Raw genomic sequence first — 23,411 nt, 5'->3', positions numbered from 1 at the left:
CATCGAACCGCGCCGCGGCACGCAGCCCTCGCTTCCCGCCGCCATGTTTATGGGGCCGGCGGCCGCCGCCATCTTTGCTTAGGGAGTCACCGCCCCCCGGCGGCGGGGAGCGCAGGTAGCCGCATGGGGCGGGCGGCGCTGGCGCTGTGGACGGTGGTGGCCGCCGCTGCCGTATGGCCTTCGGGAGCGGCGGCGGGGGGGCCAGCAGGTGAGCGAGGGAGGGGAGTCGTGGCCTGGTGCGGCCGGGCTGGGGATGCAGCCGCCGGTGCATACGGGTGGTAGGGAACAGCACGCGCCCTGAAGGCAGGGAAGGGGCCGGCTCTCCACGGTTGCCTTTTATAGGGAGGGGCTGCCAGTCCCAGCGCCCCCTCAACCCGCATCTGGTGGCCCGGCGGTGGGCACCGCTGGGTCCCCGGCCTTCCCTCCCCCTCCCTCTGTTGGCGGTGGGCAGCGTGCTCCGGTGAAGGATGTCATCTCCTCACTGCCAGCGCATCCCCTCGCGCGTACAGAGGTAGCGATGTGAATGCCTCCCATCTGTCAGCTGGGGAAAACTGGAATTTGTTCTTTCTCTCTGCCTTCATCACTTAACTGTAGCAAGAAAGTCATTTCAGAGATCAGGGGAAAGTGCAGCAGTTCCTTGTAGTTATTACGGGATGCAGCTACCTCAAACACAACAGTTGTGCTTCTCTAATGTGCACTCAGGGAGCCCAGTTTGGTTACACAGCCTGCAGGCAGCAAGGCTGTGCTAAAGGAACCGATGCCACTGCTCAGCAGGCAGTGTCAGTGGGCTGAAGGGTCAGGACTCCACCAGCAGGGGCAGGGGCAGTGTCAGGCACACTCTAGTTCAGCTGTGCAGGCTGAAGTGTGCCCCGGGATCATGGTGCCTTGCTATTGCCCTGCCGCCAGCTGGAGCAGAAGTGCTGCTCAGCTTCTGCTGGTTGCTCTGGTTGTTCAACAAATTAACCCCTTTGCCTTTTCTGTGTATTTTAGATGCCAAGTGGAAAAGAATAACTGATCAAATTAACAGAGCTGTAGAAGTCTATAAGCCATGTGTAAAGGAGAATTGTAGCTGCCACCAAAGGTAAGAGATTGGTTTCCTTTTTACTAGACAGGATTATGGCCATGATCGCAGCACGTAACGCACTGATGGATAGGAGTTAGTTGTAGAATATTTGGGCTCTAATGTAGCACATCTGCAGCCATACGAGGAGTTTGTTAATGGCTTTGTGTGAAACTTCCATAGTTTCAGCACAAGTTATGTCCACCCGCAGATTGACCACCATCCTTGTAGTCCTCTGTCACTGAACAACATAAACTGAATCAGCATCTCATACATAATCACACAATAATTCCATACACAGCTGGTGATATTTCTGTATTAGAAATTCACTCTGCAATCTCTCTCTGGTACAGTGTTAACAAGTTTTTCTGATGGACTTATAAAATTGAAGGAAATAAGTGCTTGCAAAATATTTTAAAATAGTTTAAGGATCATTACAGATCACATATTCATTTGGCATGATGCTGTGTGGTACTTGTTAGGGAACACTAGTATTCTACAGTGACAGGCATTACTAAAGAATCCAGAAAGATAATACAGTACTTACACTGTATGACACTAAGAAATTCTATTCGTTTTGATAGCTGATCTGGAGATATGCAAATGTGCAGCAGAGCAGTCAAAGTCAATCCTTTTCCTTAGATAACAGATTCTACTTGTGTCAAATTTACACTGTCTGGGTGGCCAAGCACTATAAAACTCTTCAACTTTTTTCCTGTTCTCCAGCTTGTTACATTTCATCCCTGCTTATATACTTTGTAGGCCTGTAACAATTCTTTATGTAGTTTACATTTTTCTGTCTGATACAGAATAACAGAATCATTGAAGTAGGAGGGGACCTTTTGAGATCAGAAAGTCCAACCTCCCTGTTCCAGCGGGGCCACCTGGAGCAAACAGACAGGACAGGTCTAATCAGACCAGAGACCTCACAACCTCTCTGGGCAGTCTTTGCCAGTGTTTGATCACCCTCCTGTTTGATTCAAGCCTTTCAGATGGGTCTGTGCAGTGTAGCATTAAACCAAGCCATTGATACAGTCCTACTAAAAAGTAGAGGGGAACTCTCCTTGACTGTTACAGTCTGAGAGCAATTGTTAGCTGCTCCAAGCAGTTGGATGTGGGGGCCTTTAGACTGTATATAAACTGCATTCTGTGCCTGTATTTTGACATATTGGTTAGGTTTATATTTTCATAGTGCACTCTAGGAACTCACCAATGACATGCAGATATCACAGAATACACTCTACATAGGCTTGTTCTCCTGGACTAGCTTTCTTTGTATGCAGCATTACCCAGTAATCCTTGTGACTAGACTATTACTTTCTTTTTTTTAATGTAAGTGCATAACATTTAGTGAGGAATTTGGCCTTGGTGTGGCCCATCGTTGGAAATCCAGAACACAAGCTTCAGAACTCTAAAATTTAAGTGAACTGAAAGGCTTTCAGCATTTGTCCATAACCTGTCAGGGTCTTTAAGGCCTGTTTGGTTTTTGGAAGAATGACTACAGTGAATCACATTGATTTAGTTTGAAAGTCCAGTGCTTTCTGTTCAGGCAAACAGCACATAGATCATCATAGAGCAAAGCTGGGACTTTGGAGTCTCAGAGTAGTGGCTGTTTCAAGTGACTTAAGTCGAATCCTGTTATGCCACGTGTAGCAGAACTGGAAGCCACATAGAGCTTGTCGTAACTAGAAACCTCTCGCGAATGCTGCAGTAACTTAATGTGCAGCATCTCCCTGATGTACCTAATGATGGCTAAGTGTTTTGTTTCAGTGTCTGGAAACAGGACCTGGCTCCTTTTCAAAGTGGCATTTCCAAAGAGGCAATATCAGACGTGGTGAGCCGGAAGCTCGGGACGCACTACCAAATCATTAAGAACAAGCTGTACCGTGAACATGACTGCATGTTCCCTGCAAGGTAAGAGCCATGCAGAAGATCCTGTCTCCATACCTGGGATGTGAAAATAATTCCAGTACTTCCAACCCTGCCAAGTTGCAAGTCACTGAGCATAATGGTATGTCTTTTCAAAGTCTCGATTCCTTATCAGGACAGGAGCCTAGGAGATTATATCTGAGGACTGAATGTAGGCAAGATGTGTCATTGTTGCACTCCTGTATAAGAGTGCTAGTTGACTGTGGGATCCCAGAGAAAGATGCAGATCAAGTCAGGTTTAACAGGATGTGTTGCTACACACGTGTCTGTACTGTACTGGAGCTTAAAGGCTGCTATGGGCAGTTCCAGCCTGCACTGTGGTATGGCTCAGGCTTTCTGTTTCTACTGCTCCTGAGATGCACAGAGATACCTGCAAGACACTCAAGGATTCTTCCTTCTCCTTATGGCTCTTTGTGAGATGTGTCATTTCTCCACAGATGCAGTGGAGTTGAGCATTTCATTCACGAGATCATCAACCGCCTCCCTGACATGGAAATGGTGATTAATGTGAGAGACTACCCCCAGGTCCCCAAGTGGATGAAACCCATTATCCCAGTCTTCTCCTTCAGTAAGGTATGCACACCCTTAAAAGCTGAGCATTTCTGAAACACGCATGTCCTCTTTTCTCTTGGTAACGTATTTTTGAGGATGGTTCCCCACAGATTTCCTGTGTGTCAAAATTGTTCTTTTTTATTCTTTATGCTTCTTTCTGCTTCCAGTTTTCTAGTAGACAGACTTGCAGATTTATTTAACAGAACAGCTTTTCCCCTCATTAGCTCCTCTTTCAGGTCAAAAAAAGTATATCTACCACAGTGGAATGACGCGCAGCTGGACGGGATATGTGCCAACATCACTGTGATTTACTACAATGCCTTTGTTAAAATTGTAGCCATAGCTTGTCAGCACTGTTAAGGATTTTTCATTATCAGCCAGCTAAGTCGATGTGAATATTTCAGTTCTGTTTTTGGACCACAGATAAGTGTTTCATATCTTTTTTTTTTTCTGTATTAATGCTGTCACCTGTGAACCCCTTTCCTGTGGATTCTTCTTTCCATTTGCAAACATACACACACACAGAGCCAGACAGACTCACAGACATTTGCTTTCTGGTTCCCTCTTCCCACACTGGAAAGCCCTCCTGTATGTTTTCTTGCTTCTCCATTGTTAAATCTGACTGTAGGGTAGTGCCTCATCTTTGCCAACAAAATATCCTTACAACTCTAACTTTAGGAAATCTTGCTGTGTTTTAGTGTATCCCCAGCATGCCCAAATTCTACAGTCCAGATCACGGCCCCATACTTGGCTGAAGCCCAGCAGACCATAAGATGCAAAAAGAAGCAATAAATCATTTCTTCTTGCTTGGTCAGACCCTGTTCTATTTCTGCTAAATTACCCTAAAAACCCAGGTCTTCAGCTTAAACAGTCTGAACTCTAATATGATCCATAACCTTTGCCTAGTCCCCAGGCATCCTGAAACTATCTTTAGAATTTCAATGCAGCATTGCAAGCACTAACATTCAAGTGCTTGGTTTGTTGTTGTGTCCTGTCCAGTTCTGAGCATTTTCAGGAACAGGATGTCAGCGGTACCTCTGGGCACATGCTCTGTATCAGAATGAAAAAACATGTTTCCCACTATTAAACTGGAATTTCTTTATTTGTAATAACAATCTGTTTCCAGTTAGTCTGTCTCAGTGCACTTCTGAAGAGTCTGCCTCTGTCTTCTCTGGGTGCTACTATTAGGTCGCAAAAGACAGCATTTAGATTCCCCCAAGCCTCCTTTTCCTGTGCGTGAACAAACCCAGTCCTCAGTTTCTTTTCATACGTCATGTATGCCAGATTCCTAACTGGAATCTAGACATGGAGGTTCTCTACTATCTCCAGGTGACAGGTGGATAATTTGGATAGAAAGTTTATTATTAGTGCAGAGAAGCAGCCTGTAGTCTGGGTTCGTGGAAGCATTTAGTCTTACTGAAGTGCTCGTTTTACTTCTGATTAAATGAGGATTTAAGCCTTAAGATAGGAATGAGGAACTGGAATTCTTACATGACCTGGATGTTTGTTGTGGTGAGTTGTCAAGCAGTCGGTGAGAAGGCTGGAATAAATTGAATTGCTGGAAACTTAAATGTCAAATAGTTTACAGGTGCTTGTATCACAGGGAAATAATACCTCTTAGCTTATGATCAGTAGAACTTACTTGTAGCTACACACAGACAGAAGACTTTAGAAAGTTGAGCAGAGCTTAGGTGTCATGTTATTTACTGTGATCAGCTATATCATGGATCTTTGTTGTTTTCTAACATAAAAGTTTCATGTTGGCAGCAAGACATAGCCTTTTCAAAATCTTTTTGTTGGAGAGGGTCTTCAAGCTTGTCCAGTGGCCCACTCAGAGCAAATATGCATGTTGAAACACACTGGCTTTTCTCTGTTGAGTTGTGTTCATATGAGCCCCACCTGTGCCATGGTGACCACAAAGTTCCCGTAGGTGCTTATAGAACAGGGAAAGCATTTGGAATTCCCCAAAGGATCATTATTGCTGATGAGCTCAGTCAATAAACTGAAATAAATATTATTCTTATATTACTCTCCTTTTTTCTTCAGACAGCTGAATACAATGATATAATGTATCCTGCCTGGACGTTTTGGGAAGGAGGACCGGCTGTTTGGCCAATTTACCCAACAGGTTTGGGGCGCTGGGACCTCATGAGAGAAGACCTCAGAAGGTATGTTTAGGAAATGAAGAGGGGAAGGCTTAATGGAGAACAAAAATCACAGTGAAAGCCACGTAGCTCTGAGCAGCATTAGGGCAACAGTGAAGTCCAAAGCCATAGGTTGTTGGCTGGTGATCTGTCCTGCTGCTTGTCATTAGCTGGATGCATACAGCCTAACTGCTGTATAAGAATTCTCCATGGAAACCTTGGATGATGTAAATAGAAGTTATAATTAACTGCTCTGTTTCCAGCACTTTCGTAAGCAGAAGACGAAGTATTCACATTCTTCATGCTATCAGGGCCTGATTGCTATCATTTTCGGTGGGACAAGGTTTGTCAATAAAGCAGGAGTTATTTCTTGCCTGCAGAAATTTTCCTTGATGCATGGAAATAATTTTATTTTTTCCACCTACATTTTTTTGTTTGTTTGCTTGTTTTTACTGCAGGGATGATCTAGAAGGCTTGTATAAACTCCTGGAATGGTAAAGGAAAGCCTTCTTTAGGTCTGCTTTCACATGAGTATTATGCAGTAGAGAAATGTGGAATCATTCCCAAAAAGCAAGAATAATCACTTGGCTGAGAGTAAGACAGCAAGACAGAAGATATTTCTGACTAGGAGTTCTTTCTTCTGGCAAGATCTTTGACTGTTAGCAGAATAAGGGGCTATTTCCTCTGGAGAGTGACAAAGTGTGTAACAGCGAATGAGCATAGAAACACACCTAGAAAAAAACCATGCTTGATGCCTATCAGTTAGCATCAGTTAGGCTCAATGTTTCCTTCCTCAAAATCAGAAGATTTTGAGAGAAAGGGACTAGTCCATAGCTGATGCCTAATATAATTTAATACAATCCAATGAAGTTGTTATTTATTCTTGCTTTCTCAGTGAACCCCACTTATGTCACCGGATTACAAGCGGATATAAAGCTTGACCTGTACAGGTCATGTCAGAGATCAGGATGCCCACATGTTGACTGAGGTGCAACAGAAATGTTCAACAAAGGGTTCCCCAGGGAGAGGCAGGTTATTGCTTTGGCAAAAATAAAGCACGTGAATAGTTATTTTGAAAAACACAGTTTGTTTCCCCAAGTGAGTTTCACTTTAAATGTATAAGCCCTGGAGTTTTAAATCCAAAATATTAGGCTTTTTTTTTTTTAATGGGAAATGACAATGGCCAGAAATAATTCATTTTGCACTATCTGTAGTCAATAAAGGACAGAAAAATAAAGCAAGAATGTAAAATTGGATTAAAATATTAGGGTAATTTTAATATCCTTAAAAGCGTAGGATAAACAAGGTTGTTTGTGTATAATTTATTTTTTTCACCAGAAGGTGCTCTGAAAAGTAGCCTACATCAAATTATCTTGACCACTGTATTCACTGAAAAAGCTTTTACTGGACCTAGCAGAGAGGTTTTTCTGCTGTAATGAAGAAAATGATTTCCATAAAAAATAAAGAATAATAAAATGAGATCATGCCGTGAAAACTGATGAGAGCATTGTTTCATTGATTGATCAAATAATTTATTGCCATGTACAAATAATATTTCAGATCTGCAGAAAAATGGCCGTGGAAGAAAAAAATCTCTAAAGGATATTTCCGAGGGTCCAGGTGAGCTCATCATGCCTCCAGTGTGTGGGCATCCACAGCCTTACTGGGCAACCTGTTCCAGTGTCTCACCACCATCACAGCAAAGAATTTCTTGCTAATATCTGGTCTAAATCTACCCTCTTGCAGTTTGAAGCCATTTCCCCTCATCCTGTTGCTATATATCCTTATAAAAAGTCCCTCCTCAGCTCTCAAGTTGTCATGGATTTGCTGCTTTTTTTCTTAATGAGCAAAAAAGAAAAGGATAATAGCTACAGCTATTTATATGTGTATAAATGTATATAACAAGTGATGCACAAGCAGTTGCTCACCACCCATCAACAAATGCCCAGCTAGCCCCCCCACTGAGTGGAAGAGAGCAAGATGAACTCCCACCTCCTTTAAAACTCCTTCTGTATGATGTCATATGGTATGGAATATTCCTTTGGCCAGTTAGGTCATTTGTCCTTGTTCTATCCTCTTCCAGCTCTTTGCTAAGAAACCAGAATGGCCACAGCTCTGTATAATAACGCTCAGCAACAACTATGAACATTAGTGTGTTATCAGCATCGTTTTTCTCCTCGAACTAAAACACAGCATCATACCAGACACTCCGAGCAATCCCCTCCCAACTGAAACTAAGACTGATGTCTTGACCTTGTTCATCAGCAAGGGTTTAAACTGGTGTGAGAGGGAGCAAGGCTGAACATGCTTAGCATCTCCTAGCTCTCCGACTTAGAAAGTAGTTAAGTATTTGGCACTCATCAGTATAAAGCCCAAAGGAAACAACACCTCTACCAATTTGTCCTGGGAACTGCTTAAATAATACTATTAACTATTTACTAGAAGTGAAAGAAAGGAATTAGGCCTTGGATCTTTTCTCCTACTAATATCGGACTACCATCGGACAGACATGCACTAGATGGTTGGCACTTAATGATGCTTTCTGGGGGCATACTGAGATCAACCTGAAAAAGAAGCCGTGTCTTGAGTCCCATATTTGGGTAGTTGTGTTGGGTGAAATGCTTTGGCAATAATTGGTGGTATTTCTTGTGCAGGACGAGCTCCGAAAGGGATCCCCTCATTCTGCTGTCCCGAGAAAACCCAGAACTCGTTGATGCAGAGTACACCAAAAACCAGGCTTGGAAATCTGAGAAGGTGTGTGGGTGTTGTCTGCCTTCTGAGTGTGAGGACCAGAAAGGGTAGCCAAAGGCTTTGAATGATTGAGATGCATCTTGTTGGGGAGTTATGAGTGATCCCGTAGCAGGAGGGACGCTTGTAAGTCTGCTGATAGCCACAGCTCTCTGGTGGATGAAAGGAAGCAGTCCCTAGAGCCCACCAGGCCAACCTTTTTTTTTTTTTCTCCCCCATCTGTGCTTTCTGATCAAGAAAGCCAGCAGAGATAAGAAAATGAATCAATGCCAGTTCTCTCCTCTTCCATTCCTGAAAAATTAGCCAACTTCTTCCCCTTCTAACCTCAAGCTGCCTGCATATTGCTGTCAGTCTTTCTAAACCTTTTTCTGTCATCTCCATCTCTTTGTCTTGCTGCTGATAACATTCTGATAACTGTTGCTAGTAACTTTTTAGTTCCGTACTTTTTGCACAGTCCAGCTCTCTCCAGACTGTCTTGGCTAATCCAGTTACACTTGGCTTCACACAGTCCATTGTCCCAAGCTGTTTTCAGTTCTGTAGCTGCCAACTAAAAATTTATCATTTAATGTGTTTGGTTTGGCATTTGTTTACAGGCAATTTACTGTAACTTTTTTCTTGTTTGAAAGGGCTCAGCTCTTCATAATGCTTCTAAAAGCCCACCGGGGAAAGTTTCCTCAGCAGTATGGATGGGGGGATTTGTGACTTCAGCTTTATCTGTAATTGAGAAGGAAAATGAACTTGAAATCAATGTAAAAAACTTACAGATTTTTTTTTTTTTATGTTTTCTTTAAGGACACCTTGGGGAAGCCTCCTGCAAAAGAAATTCCACTGGTTGATCACTGCAAATACAAGTAAGAGCTCTGAAGAGTAAAGTTGTTTAAGGGCTATGGGTTATTTCTTTCTTTACTTGCACGGTGTATTGTCTCTTGATTTTAAGATCTAAGCCAGCAACCAGCTCCACACAGACAAGGAAGCTTGTGAACAGGCATATAGCAGCTGAAAATTAGGGAGCTTAGCATGGCTTTTGTCAGTGCCAGCTTTCCTCTGTCACATCAGGAGAAATAAAGTGCTTTTAGGAAAGATCTTAAACTGCTAATAAGCACACGGTTAGAAAATGCATTTATTTTTATGTTTTCTGGTTATTTTTTGAGGGGAGAGGAGCATTTTTTCTTTTTTGTTTGTTTTTAAGTCAGTAGGGCTTACTAGATGTTTTTCTTTCTATTTCTGTTCCAACCTATATATTCCACTGTTGTGTGCATGCATGTGTGTGCTACAGTAATAGCTTTGCTATCTTTAAAAGACATAAGGAACTGAGGAACTGTGCCTTCATATGCCTACTGGGACAAATGTTGCCATTAGATGTGTACATTAAAAGAGAGAACCTGAAGTGTGATAGAGCAGATATAATATTGATTCATACTTCCTATGTTGTCTTGGAGAACGTGGTTTTGATTTACAGAGGATTTTATGTTTTAACTACTTTAGGAAGGGGTTTTTGGTATAATACTTATGTGGCTTTCTGTGTAAAAATACAGACTTATTTTGTATTTATTTTTATGTCTGATGTTTTGATTTTTCTTTTGGTTTAAAATCCTTCAGTTGCAACTCTACCATCTAAAGTCTGCTCTTTTAAGAACTCAGTCATTTGGCTGAATGTGTGTTTTTGTGCAAATGTGACTGACTTGTCTCATTTGATTTTTCACTAAACTGTTGCCCAGATTTCTCCCTTCTGTTACACATAGACTTCCCTGAACTCCTGATGGTTTGTAAGCCATCATACAGCATGGGCTAAGACACTCTCACTGTTTTGTCTCAGCCCCAATCACTATCAATAGTCATTATCAGCAGCAGCACACAGACTCTATGGAGTCTGTTCTGGATGACTAGCCCCTACAGCAGTCCTGTGCTACGTTACTGACTTCAGTTTGTCAGTGGAAAGACACAGCTACAAGAAGAGGGGTTGTAGTCAGATTGCCTAACTCAGAAGCCACACTTCTAGCTGGAGGCGGTGAGAGGCAGGGACTAGTAGGGGCAACAAGAATGTCTCACCTGCTTGCTTTCATGTAGGTGCTATATGGGTCTGTCTGAGAGCAGCCCTCAGTGAATTAGCTGATGTCACTGTAATGTGATGGAAAGTACAGTAATAATTGCAGAGTTACACAATTCTAGCTAGGCTATAGTAAATGAGAACAAGCCCAAGTACAGAAACTACAGACACATAAATAAAGAAACTAAAACTGCTTACCTTTAGAAGAGCTCCAGCAGGTAGGGATCTCCACTGCCAGCCCTTAAATGAGGTCTGGAAAGAGCTGGATCCTGGCTCCACCCCTTCCAGTCACTCAGCTGCATTGCTTGCACCTGAGTTTCCCTGGTTGGCCCTGCCTTCCCACCAGGTGCTCAATCACTGCTTCAAGACATGATTTAGCATTTCTGCTATAGTCACAGATGGTGGGAGCTGTGGCTAAAGCTGGACAGTTATTTTCTTACTTCTAGACCACTGTTCTTGTTCTGTATCTAATATCATTGTTCAGTTCCTAGTACAGTGTGCTCCTTATCCCTGCCTTGAGCTCTTAGATAATACAAAGAATGCAAATTAATTTCAGATTAAATTCCTTTCACTTACTGCTGAATCAAGTTTAGCTATATCCCCATCTCACCCAAAAACAGCTATGTTAAAGGACTCCCTTCCCCCAGCCCAAAATGTTTGACTTCAAAGAGTAGTTCCATGTACTGAGGGGTTTTACCCACAGGAAAAACAGCTTTCCATATAATTGGAGAAATGTGGGTTTGAAAAAACAAGGAAGCAAACAAACAAACGTGTCTCTGAGATGCATTTTGCTAAGAGAAATCACCCCCAGTCAAGCCCGTTTTACTAACTTGGCAGAAAATACTGAAAACAAGATTGTTGATTCTTTGTTATCTGCAAAGTCCATCTGTTTTGTGCTAGTCTGTTTAACCTCCTAGGGTTGCATTCCCAAGTTAATGTGAAACAACTAGCTTCAGATTAAAGCAGGATCTCAGAAGATAAAAAAAGAAAAAAAAAAAAAAGGCTGAATAGATACAGAAAAGCAGAACAATGGACAAAAAAGCTCATTTCAAGACAGTAAAATCGGGGAAAAGCTCCTCATGGGAACAGTCTTTTGTCAGTAGTGTAGAGCCACAGAAATAGCATCCAAGGTGTGATGTTCCATGCCTTCTAGGCAGTGGTTGGTGAAGCCTCATTTGCTTTGCCATAGCCAGGTCTTTCTCCTAGATTTCCTCCCTACATTCTGTTCAGCGCCAGAAACTCACCTAGAGCATCTTCAACTTCAGTTTACTTGTGCTATGACCAGTGAGAAAGTGTTATCAGTACTCAGAGTCCGGTTTCTTTGGGTATTTTCTCACAGAATGCCAGGTGTAACCTCTTTTCTTCACCTTCTAAAGGTATCTGTTTAATTTCCGGGGAGTGGCCGCCAGTTTCCGTTTGAAACACCTCTTCCTGTGTGGTTCACTCGTCTTTCACGTTGGAGAAGAGTGGTTGGAGTTCTTCTATCAACAGCTGAAGCCCTGGGTCCACTACATCCCAGTCAGATCAGATCTCTCTGATGTCAGGTGTGTGACCCTAGCTATGCCCAGTGGCACAAGGCATGGCACAAGGCAACACTGCTCTGTTTGGGAAGAGGAGCCTCTGCTCCTGTGCACCAAAGACTCTTGGAAGTCGTGTTCTTTTTGCTTTATTATTGTACTCAGAGAACCATTTGCGTGTATTTCTTACAGAATGTGGTTTCACTGGGGTACATAAGGTGTCTCACCCTCACTGAAATCAGCAGGCATTAGGTACTTAAATATCTCTGAAGTGAGCACAGAAATACAGATAAGAGGAAGAAGAACATGTTACTGGGCTGGAAATGTGTTAGCTCCTGGGTTTCAGCATGCTGTCCAGGACTGATACGGAACAAATATGAATGACAAGATTCTTCTGTGATCTCAAATCTTTGCCCAGCTCTAAATCCTTAATCTCATCCTCTGCAATAGTTTAGCTGAGTTGTAGTTCCCCACTAAGCTAGTTGTTTCATAACATTTTTTGTCTGCATTTTAGGGAGCTGTTGCAGTTTGCAAAGGAAAATGACAACATAGCACAGGAAATTGCAGAGAGGTAAGTTGTGTGTCCTTTCTGTTTGTCAGGCATTCTTCTTCCAAAACATTTTCTTATGCAGCTTTTGAAGAGGTTACCTATCAAAGCCAGCCTAGTACTAATAGGGTAAAGTATATTTTCCTTCTGCAATAACAGCGGGAGTTTTAGAGACCTTATAACAAACAGGGGGACCTGGAGATTATGTGTTTAGGTCTTCAGTTCAGATGTGACCCGTGTCAGGAACCCCACTGAAAGCTATCAGATGTTAGGAGCTTTTGTCTCAGTATGAAGTGAGTTGGCCCCTGGGAGCTACGTCTGCATTAAAACCATTATATACCCAGGATAGCAGAAGCTGCCTTCTGAAGCAGCATGTAGCACTGCTGCTTAGGCTGCATCTGATATGTAAAAGTTGATATTTATTATCCCAGATGACAAATACCATCTTGAGGATAACAAAAGCAGTGCAAGTGTCAGAGTCATAAGAGTGAGTGAAGATTGGGAAATGGAAATAGACGGTATGGAGCAATGCATGTTGTTTCTCATTTGGAAAAAAAACAAAACAAAACAGAAGAGTGAAAGTTGATATGCATATGAAACAAAACCAGAAACTCTTGTAGGAACTGGAAATTGGTTCTGACTGTGCCTTGTGTGTCTCCAGGGGACGCCAATTCATCACTGAACACTTGCAGATGGAGGATGTCTCTTGCTACTGGGAGCATCTGTTGTCAGAATATTCCCAAACCTTGACTTACAAAGTGAAAAGGAGGAAGAACTACAGTGAGATCACTTCTGAATGGTTGAAAACAGAACTGTAGAGACTTCTCTGCTTTTTCCTTCAGCTCAAACTGATCTCTCTGGAAATCTGAAGATGGGTGTATCTTCTTTCCAGTTCTCTCAGATTTATTATTCTTTACACTAAAACTGCAGAGAGCACCAATAGGCTAACTTTAAAATTATTCCCATGCACTGGGACCCAGGTCTACTGTTGCCATAAGAACAGTAAGTTGAAGGTTAGAGTATGGCTGTGTGCTGGGCTGGTTTTGCTCAATGCCTGGAAGAGTGTTGTTGCAGAATCATAGAATGGCCTGGGTTGAAAAGGAACACAACGATCATCTAGTTTCAACCCTCCTGCTATGTGCAGGGTCACCAACCACCAGACCAGGCTGCCCAGAGCCACAATCATTTGGGATTTTGTTACTGCCTGTCTCAGAATGATCCTAAATCCTATTCAGTCAACGAGATGCCTTGCTGTTCATTTTACTGGACCTTTTGCCAAGTCCTCTGTACTCATGGCAAGGTAGTGTTTGCTATGCTCAGCTGGGAGATACATGTCCATTTTTGGCAGTGGTCAGTGTTTTCTCATCTGTGTGATAGCACTTGGGATATTAGGTATTCACTGATAGGAGCAGGTACTGGGATTTGAGGTAACCTTTTTAGATAGCTTAGAGTTTAGGTTTGTGATGTTTAGGTCAAGTTTTTAAGGTGGATGGCAGACTTTGATGGGCCATTAAAAGGACAAATTATCCTTGCACAGGTAAATTACCTACCTCACAAGGGAATGGCTGGTGATGATAGCACTGCCATAATGCTTGGCCTGAGTAGTGGACAGTCAAGCAGCTGAGATAAAGACTGCCTCCACTGTGGGGCAATGAGCTGGATCCATGCACAGCCACGCAAAACTGAGGCTGTGTTATCAAGGTCTCAGCAGTCTGCTGGTCAGACATCCTGGGACCCTTAAGAACTTGGAGAAAATATACACAGAGGTAGATCGAGCTGTTCTTTTATTTTTTTCCTACATATTCAGAGATTCTCTGCTCTGATCCTCTTCTGTAATCTTTCATTTTAAGGCTGGTGACACCTCTGCTCAGTTCAGCATTCCCTTCTCTTACACCCAGCTGTTAGGCTCCCTTTCTCTCAGTCTGATTGAGGGAATGCCTTCAAGTCACACAGAGGCAGCTACTCCTCACATTGTTCATCTTAAGTTCAGTCACAGGTTGCTTGTGCTAAGCATTTTTATGCCAACTGCAGGCTGCTCAGCTCATAAGGAATACAATCCCCAAAACGCTCTATCTTTTCTGAGCTGAGAGAGACCTGGGAGGAAGCAGTGTGTTCTCTGGCATCCAGACTGGCTTTGTTTCTCCTACTTACTGTAATGTCAAAGCCTTGCATTAAAACAAGTTTTTGAGTAGCACAGAGCTACACTGTACTTCCTAACCTGTCTGGTCCCCTGCAGCTGTGAGTCACTTGCTTTGGGATCACTGCTCCTTCTGTGCTGCAGAACGTCTGCCTGAGCAGGGCCAGAGCAGCCGCTGTCCCAGACGTATCCTTTGGGTGTCAGGGGCGTTCTGTCAGCAGAACACAGGTCTTGGCCTTCCTGGCATCTGGGTGCCTAAGCCTGTTGGAGTGCAGAGAAGCAGACTGCTCCCTCTGGCTGAAACAGCAGGGGTGGTAGCAGCATGGGATTCAGGGGTTGCCTCTGCATCTCTGCTGAGCTCCCTCGCTTACAAAGTGGCCTCAGTCATGTCTTAGGAAGCAGCAGCTTAATGGAAGGGAACAGTAACAGCAGCTTGTAGTTTTCTCTGTAGTCATTTTGGATCAGAGAAGAAAACACAGTCAAGAAGCTCCAAGTACACTCGCAACACATACGCACTCAGAGACCTCAGCAGCACTGCCCTTTCCAGGAGCAGGGATGTAACTGTCAGTGGTACCAGTGAAGCTGCTAGAGCCATATGCGGCTCTGTGCCACTGTGGGCACAGAAAACAAATTAGGGTGTTAAAATAGCCTGGTTTCCGAGGAAAAGGGTTGAGTACAAGTGGAAAGGGTTTTCTGGTTTTGTATTTTTAGCCAATGAAGCTCAGCAACCTGAGAAATGGAAACAACTCTGTATAGTATTTTTAAACCATTTTTAGTGATGTGCTTTTGGATTAAAACAAGCAAAAAATGAACTGTTGCTGGGTGCATTATTTCTCAGAATTGCAAGAAAAGATCTGGATAGTCCCCAGCTGTCTCAATGAGAAGGGGAAGTTTTGTCTTTTTGTGTTGTTTTTTTTTTTCCTCTTTGACAGTATCTTTAGGGCGTCTCAGTGGAATCTGAGGAGTATGCCCATCCACGTTGCCAAGTCATGTGTGATGGTGACTGAAAACTTTTTCTGAGTGATTGCTTGCGTTAACTGGTGGCTCCTCTGCTTCCTTTGCCACTTTCCTAGAACAGCCATGAGTAACTGCCCCCACTCCTCCCCAACAGGATGGAGCCTGAATGGCGGGGAGGTCGCTCCTAAAGGTGATGGGACTTCCCTCAGGACTTCGGTTTAGATAAAGGATGGGATGTGAAGGATGTTGTGCACAGTGCTTGTAAGCACATGTAAGATGCACTGCCACAGCGCCGGAGACCCACGCAAGAACAGGAATGTGTAACCTTCCAACTGGTTACGACTATAAGAAACAAAAGGGTAAAACCAAAAGCTGGCAGAGGTCTCAGTGGGCTGTGATAGTGGCACTGCTGCTTGGCCACATCTGCTACTGGAAAGCACAAGTGAAGGCCCGGGTGGTGGGTCGTGTTCACTGCACCACAGGATGGTTTAGGTCGGAAGGGACCTCGCAGCCCACCCAGCCCCGACCCCCTGCCACGGGCAGGGCTGCCCCCCAACTCGGGACGCCCAGGGCTTATCCAACCCCGAGCGCCTCCAGCGGTGGGGGCGGCCAGCAGGCACTGCGACGTGTGATAGGAAATCGGAAGCCAACAAGAGACCAAAGGCCGAGGGGCGCTTCCCCTCTCTTCCACACAGGGGAAGCTCGGTCACCGGGCTAGGAGCTCCCGAGCCCTCGCACTGCCGGCCCGCCCCGCCGTGGAGCTGGGGGCGCTGCGGTGCTCGCTCAGCGCCGCCGCCGGGAGGGCCATGGCGGAGGGGCTGGGAGCAGGGCGGACCTTCAGCCGCCCCACGCCGCCGCCGCAGACGGGCTGGGAGCGGCTCAGCGAGCTGTGGCGGCGAGAGTGAGGGCCGGGCCGGGGCGGCGGGGCCGGGGCGGCGGGCTGAGGGTGTGCGGGCGTGCGTTCCGGGTGCGGAGCCCGGCGCTGCCGCCGCGCGGAGCCGGGAGCCGAGGCCTGTCCGGGCCGCGCGGCTCCGCGCTGAGGCACGGCGTTTCCTTGCAGCGAGCAGCAGCGGTATCCGGAGGAGACGGTGAACATCATCAAGTCGGCGTTCACCGGGGGCCTGGTCGGCTGGCTGTACGGCGGCCTGCCCGCCTTCCGCCAGGCGCGGAGGGCCTTCATCGAGGGCAGCCAGGGAGAGGTGTTCCAGAACCGCGCCGATGCGGTGGTACGGGGCCGGGGGGCGAACCGCGGGCAGAGCTGCCTTCAGAACCTCGGTGCTGAGCGGGGGTGGTGAAGGGGACGGTTTCACACAGAGGATGGTGACGCACTGGAACAGGTTGCCCAAGGAGGCTGTGGATGCCCCATCCCTGGAGGCATTCAAGGCCAGGCTGGATGTGGCTCTGGGCAGCCTGGTCTGGAGGTTGGTGACCCTGCACATAGCAGGGGGGTTGAAACTAGGTGGTCATTGTGGTCCTTTTCAACCCAGGCCATTCTATGATTCTGTGTGCAAGCAGAAGTCCAAATCAGGTGGCATGGTCCCAGTTGCTTTGCCTCTGCGAAACAGTGCTGCAAATGGCAGTGAATTCTTGGGGTGCCTGTTCTGCTGTATACATCAGCTCTCATTCCTCAGGAAGGGATCGGCTTTACCCTTGGGGGTGCCATTCCCAGCACCTCGAGTGGGGTCGGTGCCACTCGGCAGCACCCTGCAGCACAGTGGTGTGGTGCTGAAGGGAGCAGCTGTACGGTCTCTAACCCTTCTCCTCCTCCCCCCAGCAATCTGCACACCGTGCTGGACTCAGGAGCTTCATCCGCTACGGCTGGCGCTGGAGCTGGAGGGTGGCCACCTTCGTGACCATATTCAAGTAAGTGTGCTCTTCGTGGTAGCAGTGGGAGAACAGAGAGTCATGCTTGGACCCAGGCAGTCTGACCAATGAAGTGGAAACATGAAGAGGATGTCACCTTCTTAAATTAGCCCAGCGCTGAATCTTCTCCCGAGCCAACACAAAAATGAAAACCGGAAAAGCTCCACTCACAACAGCTGGTCCATTCTGTTTTGGGCCTAAATTGTGTTCTTCCCACCACTTAACAGCTTATTTCTGTTTTTTCTTATTTTGATGCATTGTGCATTTTTCTCTGAGATGGCATTACAGTACACTGGCTGTTCTGGAACAGCTTTCTGTCCCATACTGATTTTTCTCCTTTTTGTTACGTCTTATCACCCCCACTTTGTGTACAGTGGCATTACTCACAATTCTCTGTCCTTGTCTTCAAGTTCTTGGAGGTGACTCCTTTGCGTGTCCCTGCACAAGCAGTGCACACACAGCGTTCCACTTCTTCATTTTTCTCCCCCAGAAGTGCCCGTGTGTTTCTCACAGTACAGTGTCAGACTAGGCACGCTATTCCAAATAACACCCTTTACAACTAGAAACATCACCATGCCTGACGTGAAGAGTGGTACGTAGTTCTATACCTGCACTGACTACACCTGTGGGTGCATTGTGTTCCCCTTCTGCTTTTTAGATAGCAGCACTATTGACTAGCACTAACTCCTAGTCAGCTGCTTTTATATTTCGGCCTTTCTTCCTGATGTTTTTGTGCCTTTCTCTATTTCATACATGTTTTCTGTCATGTTTTGGCTCCTTTTGCCACAGTATCTTTTCTCGAGTTTAATTAGCGTGCTGTTTGCTTTCTCATTCGGAACTTTTAATGCATTAGATTTTTTCAGGACTAGTCGTGCAATGTCGTTGCCATCCACCAGATGTCTCCCACGCAAGCAAATGAATCATCCTTTTTCAGCGCTCCTTTGTGAAAGGCTTTGAAGGGAGATGCTGCTCTGCTCAGTGTTACTTGTTTCTGTGTGGAATCATACAATGTTTCATGCTGAAATGGCTCCACAAGAATAATTGAGTCCAGCTCCTGGCTCCACACGTGACCATCCCAAATCCAAACCCTGTGTCTGAGAGCAGTGTCCAAACACTCCCTGAACTCCAGCACTTGGGGCTGTGCCCACTGCCATGGGCAGCCTTTGCCATGCTCACTGCCCTAAATTCTAAGTTGAAGGTTCTGTCCTGCAGTTGCATACATGTAAAGTCTTGTGGTTTAAAAACAGGTTGTTAGTTCCACGTTTTGGAAAGGCTGACATTACATTGGTAATTAGTAATTGGAGAGAGAGATGGAGGAGGTGGTGCTCCTAATCCAGCAGGGGACCTTCTGCGTAATGGAGCTGGTGGCCCTGATGACACCTTGAGTATGATTCAGCTCTAGTGGTAGCTGTACGACTGACAGGACCATTGCATTGCTTGATCCCTTTTATTCTTGAATGTAGGATGGATTAAAAAAAAAAAAAGAAGTCTTTGATTTACAAAAAGGAAAAAAAGGCTATCCAAAAGCAGTACTCCCTGACCTCTGGCTGTCCAGCTGCATGAGGTAAAGTTGCAGAAATAAAGCACTTTTGGTTGGCATGTGTGTGCTCCGGCCAGGCTGGTAGCAGGATACAGCGGCACCCTGCGGGTGGGCTTAATGAAATCCTGCTTCTTTTCAAGCAGTGTCTTTTTTGTGTGTAACTGCTGTCTTTATGCCTCACCCTTGCAGCATGGTGAGCACTGGTCTGTCCGTGTACCGCGATAAAACCACCATCAGTAATTTTGCTTCAGCAGGAGGTAAGACTGGGTAATTTTTATCTGTGTACTTTTTTACTTTTTCAGTGTCAGTAAGCAGAGGACATAAATAGAAAATCATAAGCAAAAATCCATATCTCTTGAATATGAGCAGACCCATAGCATCGTTGCACCCGGGTTTTGCAGCCGGCTACGCTGGCTGTCTTTGGAACTTTGCCCCATGGTATAGTTGTTGTCTGCCTTTATTTGTAACACATAATCAATGCATTATCTGAAACCAATGGGGAATTTTGTGGTTATTAGTCCGTTCTCAAAATACTTGTTGGAGTTTTTGTGTGAAAATTGCTTGTGTGGCATAAATGCAACATTTAGTGCATGACCAGCCCTCATAACCACCTCCTCGGCAGAGGATCATCTCTTATTTCTGCTCATCACAACAGTTCAATGTTTATAAATGTTTATAAAGTACTGTTTTTGTGGCAAGTTTTGCACATCCACTTTTGGCAATAGAGCTCCTGGTAAATATGGTCATTGGGTTTTAGAGGATTTGTTGCCCATACAGCTGTGTATGTGCTTTACTGTTCTTTTCTGCCTTACATGGCAGCAGCTATAATTAGCTGCAGTTGAATAGAAGGGAAAAAAAAAGAGGGGGGACAAGGGGGGAGAAAGGGTGATGGAGCCTGGAGTGTGCTGCCCAGAGACACTGTGGAGTGTCCTTCTCTGGAGATATTCGGGACTGTCTGGACACTTTCCTGTGTGACCTGTTGTAGGGAACTGCTGTAGCAGGAGGCTGGACTGGATGATCTCCAGAGGTCCCTTCCAACCCCTGTGGTTCCGTGATTCTGTGATCGTGCTCCAGTCTGGAGAGAACTGAGTTCCACTTTCATAGTTACTTTTGCATTTTAGCATTTCTGAGGGAGTTGTTCTCAAGAAGAATGAGCTTTGTGCTATGTTTTAGTGCAGAGGGCGTGTGGACGAAAGTAGGGGAAAGCATTGTCACAATAAGTCAGGCTGCTGCGACTGCATGGTGGGAGCTGCTGGCCACAGCGTTTGGTTTCTGCTCTGTTAAAAACAAGAGTCAGCTAACAGAGAGGAGAAACTGAGCAGAGCAGCTCCCTTGGCAGGCCTGCAATGGCTGGTGAAGGGCTGATCGTGGTTTCAGCCAGTTTGTGTTTTTCAGCCTTCACAGGAGCTCTCTTCAGAATGCACTTGGGCCTGTCTGGGCTGGCAGGCGGCTTCCTGTTCGGAACAGCCTTTGGGTAAGTTGTGACTGATGGCAACCAGAGACTGAGTCACAGTTACTTTTTGATGGTCTATGTTAGGTGGTGGCCCCCCACACCAAGCCCGGAGTCACAGGTGGGACTGCAGATGTTTTCCTTTCTCTCTTGCCCTGAAGGATTTTCTGTATTTTTTCCTGGGACCTTGTGATGATAATTTTTCTTCCAGGCCTTTAACTGTTTTTTCTTTTTCTTTTCTTGATTTATATTTTGCTCTTTCCTCTGTGATAAGAGCTCAGTGCTCTCAACAGAGCGTCTTACCACTGTTTGCATAGCAGAGGAGGCACTGACTGCTATTAAATAGGAAACCATGAGGGAGGGTCCCAGACATGTCTTGTTGGTATGGCCATTAATAAGCCCATTGGTTGTGCATGGGACAAGGTCTCTTCAAGTAACTGTGGTGTTTGGGATTAAATACAGGAGAGTAGGAGATAAGGGCTCCTCCTCCAGCAGCTCAGAACCCAGAGCTGAACGCACAAGGGCTGTTGGATGGGTCAAAATGAGACATTTGCAAAACAGGTTCCATCAAAGCCAAGATGTGGAGTGGCAGCTGTTAAGAAATGCTGAAGAAGAGGCTGTGTGGTAGGGCTGCGCAATCCAAAGCTGTAAGATGTCACATCACTGTGGATACCTTGCATCTCCCTGAGTGGTGGGAGGGGACCCAAGCTCCCTGAGGGTGGAGGGGACCCATAGTTCTCTGGGATTCTGGCCGTTTAGGCAGCGACCTCTTAACTCGGGCAGAAGTTGAGAGAAGGCAGGTTCTTCAGGCTGAGCTGGTACATTAAGGGTTGTTGGTGCACATTAAGGCCTGTCACCCCCTTGATTTGTGTGTTCCTGCTCATGAATAACTTCAAAATACATTTTCAAGGGGCTACAGTGAGTCACAGCTGATGACTGACATTAGCACGAGAGCACCTTAGTCTGCGGTGTCATTTCAGTACTGGGCAATGTTGTGCTCCAGTGATCTGGTGGCTGGCCCCCACATGCTCCTTTCACTCTTGCCAGTAAGTTATTACTACTGAATGTCCTCTGTGTAACTTGTGACTTCTCTTCTACTTTTTCTAGGATCCCTGCAGGGGGCCTCCTAATGATTGCACAGAAACTTGCTGGTGAGACTTTGCAGGAGAAGCGAAATCGTGAGCGCAGGGAGCAGTATGAACAGAAATTAGCAGAGTGGTAAGAGACAGAGCTGCCTATGCAAGTCTTTGACTAGAAGTGTGTCCAGGTCTCTGTGGCTCAAACGTTTAGAGAAGCCATGCCATATCATGTTTTTGGTGTGTTCCACATATCTACCTACAAACTGCTGATAAAATCTTCTGGGGATAGAGGGCTGTGAGGCTGGCTGCGTGACTTACTGAAACTCACAAGGAGTGCCTGTTCTAGGAGAAACTTTTTAAGAGTTGAAATACTTGCAGTGATGTCTTTGTAATACACTGACATAAAGTTTCTTTGCACTCTCCTTTCCCTCTTTAGGCAATCCAGGCTTAGTGTGACTGAAGACTTGGGCAAAATGGACAGTGATGCCCAGGAGCAATCACAGACAGAAAATAGCAGGAGAATCTAGGAGCTGCTGAGTCGTCCTCAGATCTCTGTTGTAAGCAGCTACAAAGTACTTTGATTCTATTCTGTCTTTGTCCAAAGACATAATGGAAGTCTTCTGTGAATGCAGTTGTATCCTTCATACTTCTGAAAAACCGGTTTGCTGGAAATGTTTTTTTGTGGATGCGTATCGCTTCTCAAGGGCTTGGAAGGGCCAAACCTGTTCCACTTCACAAAGTGGATGGGTGGGCTCTACAGGCTAGCAAGTGTCAGCTAGGTTTGGCTGAGGATGAGGACAGCCACAGAGTCTCTGCTGGAACCCATTTGCTGCTGGAAATGTCCAAGCTGATGGTGATGTAGAATAGCAGGAGGAGCCTGCTATTGCTGAAGGGAGCCTGATTTGGTGAAAGCTGCTCTTCAGACAGTGCCTGAAGCCCCTGCTGTTGAAGCACAATATAGGTTGCACCAGTGAGAGTGTTCCTCCTCTTGCCAACCTTCTCCCACACCTTGAGTTTGCCTGCCTGAGACCGGTTTGGTTTTGCTGATGGTGGTTTATTCATGTTTTTTGCAGAAAAACACATTTGTTTCTTGCAGTGCTTAGGGTATTTCACAATCAGTTTTGAGGAAGGGTGGAGGAGATTGGAGTGGCATGGAAATACCCTGTAGAAGACGAGACAGAGCTGCCTATGCAAGTCTTTGACTAGAAGTGTGTCCAGGTCTCTGGCTCAAACGTTTAGAGAAGCCATGCCATATCATGTTTTTGGTGTGTTCCACATATCTATGTACAAACTGCTGATAAAATCTTCTGGGGATAGAGGGCTGTGAGGCTGGCTGCGTGACTTACTGAAACTCACAAGGAGTGCCTGTTGTAGGAGAAACATGTTTTGGGTTCTTCAGTAGAAGTGTGGCTGAGGGGGTCAACGGAAAGGATGACCTTTTCTGATGGTAATGGTGGAAGCATTGGCTCAGTGGACAGATTTAACAGCAATAAAAAATGCTCAAATTTCACATAAAGGTTGAAAATTAGAGGATTACCTCAGGGGGGAAATGCAGTTCATGACATTCAATAAAGCCATCTGGCAGTGGTGATTGTGTCCATAATCTCTTTATGCTTAACTAGTACGGTGCTTGCATTAGGGATACATGCTTGAGCAGTGTCCCATGAGAAGAGTTCTATCCAAGATCCCCCCCAGGAAGCATGAAGTCTGGTGGCAGTGTCAGACTTCTTCCCAGGCAGTAACAGGAACCTCTGATTACTATTTTCTAGCAGACGTCAACCGTTAAGTTGTAGCTGCTGCCTATGGGTAGGGCTGAGGATAATTTAATAATGGCCTGTACC

The 23,411-nt window shown here is 45.4% G+C and overlaps 2 protein-coding genes across 2 annotated transcripts; both read left to right on the top strand.

Moving 5' to 3' along the window:
• Positions 1–123: 123 nt before the first annotated feature.
• On the top strand, positions 124–13,484 carry POGLUT1 (protein O-glucosyltransferase 1). The gene is made up of 11 exons (XM_042810836.1): positions 124–208; positions 991–1,081; positions 2,831–2,974; positions 3,427–3,562; positions 5,588–5,709; positions 7,246–7,305; positions 8,340–8,439; positions 9,226–9,284; positions 11,857–12,024; positions 12,512–12,568; positions 13,206–13,484. The coding sequence occupies exons 1-11, from the start codon at positions 124–126 to the stop codon at positions 13,360–13,362; spliced, it is 1,179 nt and encodes a 392-aa protein (XP_042666770.1). The 3' UTR covers positions 13,363–13,484.
• Positions 13,485–16,429: 2,945 nt separating this feature from the next.
• Positions 16,430–23,161, top strand: TIMMDC1 (translocase of inner mitochondrial membrane domain containing 1). The gene is made up of 7 exons (XM_042810071.1): positions 16,430–16,539; positions 16,699–16,864; positions 17,413–17,501; positions 19,231–19,298; positions 20,437–20,515; positions 21,599–21,709; positions 22,007–23,161. Exons 1-7 carry the CDS (start codon positions 16,445–16,447, stop codon positions 22,095–22,097), a joined length of 699 nt encoding a protein of 232 aa, XP_042666005.1. The 5' UTR covers positions 16,430–16,444; the 3' UTR covers positions 22,098–23,161.
• The last annotated feature ends 250 nt before the right edge of the window (positions 23,162–23,411 follow it).

The sequence above is a fragment of the Centrocercus urophasianus genome, unplaced genomic scaffold (assembly GCF_019232065.1).
Source record: "Centrocercus urophasianus isolate 14NV4802_14NV808 unplaced genomic scaffold, USGS_Curo_1.0 seq_12, whole genome shotgun sequence".
Taxonomy (NCBI): Eukaryota; Metazoa; Chordata; class Aves; order Galliformes; family Phasianidae; genus Centrocercus; species Centrocercus urophasianus.
This window is presented reverse-complemented; position numbering and strand designations above follow the sequence as displayed.

What these genes read in the sequence shown, in the direction of transcription:
- POGLUT1 (XM_042810836.1), top strand. Translation starts at nt 124, where the DNA reads ATGGGGCGGGCGGCGCTGGCGCTGTGGACGGTGGTGGCCGCCGCTGCC. An exon ending in AATTGTAGCTGCCACCAAAG is followed by an intron (nt 1,082 to 2,830) that starts GTAAGAGATTGG and finishes GTTTTGTTTCAG; the next exon opens with TGTCTGGAAACAGGACCTGG. An exon ending in GACTGCATGTTCCCTGCAAG is followed by an intron (nt 2,975 to 3,426) that starts GTAAGAGCCATG and finishes ATTTCTCCACAG; the next exon opens with ATGCAGTGGAGTTGAGCATT.
- TIMMDC1 (XM_042810071.1), top strand. Translation starts at nt 16,445, where the DNA reads ATGGCGGAGGGGCTGGGAGCAGGGCGGACCTTCAGCCGCCCCACGCCG. An exon ending in AGAACCGCGCCGATGCGGTG is followed by an intron (nt 16,865 to 17,412) that starts GTACGGGGCCGG and finishes TCCTCCCCCCAG; the next exon opens with CAATCTGCACACCGTGCTGG. An exon ending in TAATTTTGCTTCAGCAGGAG is followed by an intron (nt 19,299 to 20,436) that starts GTAAGACTGGGT and finishes TGTGTTTTTCAG; the next exon opens with CCTTCACAGGAGCTCTCTTC.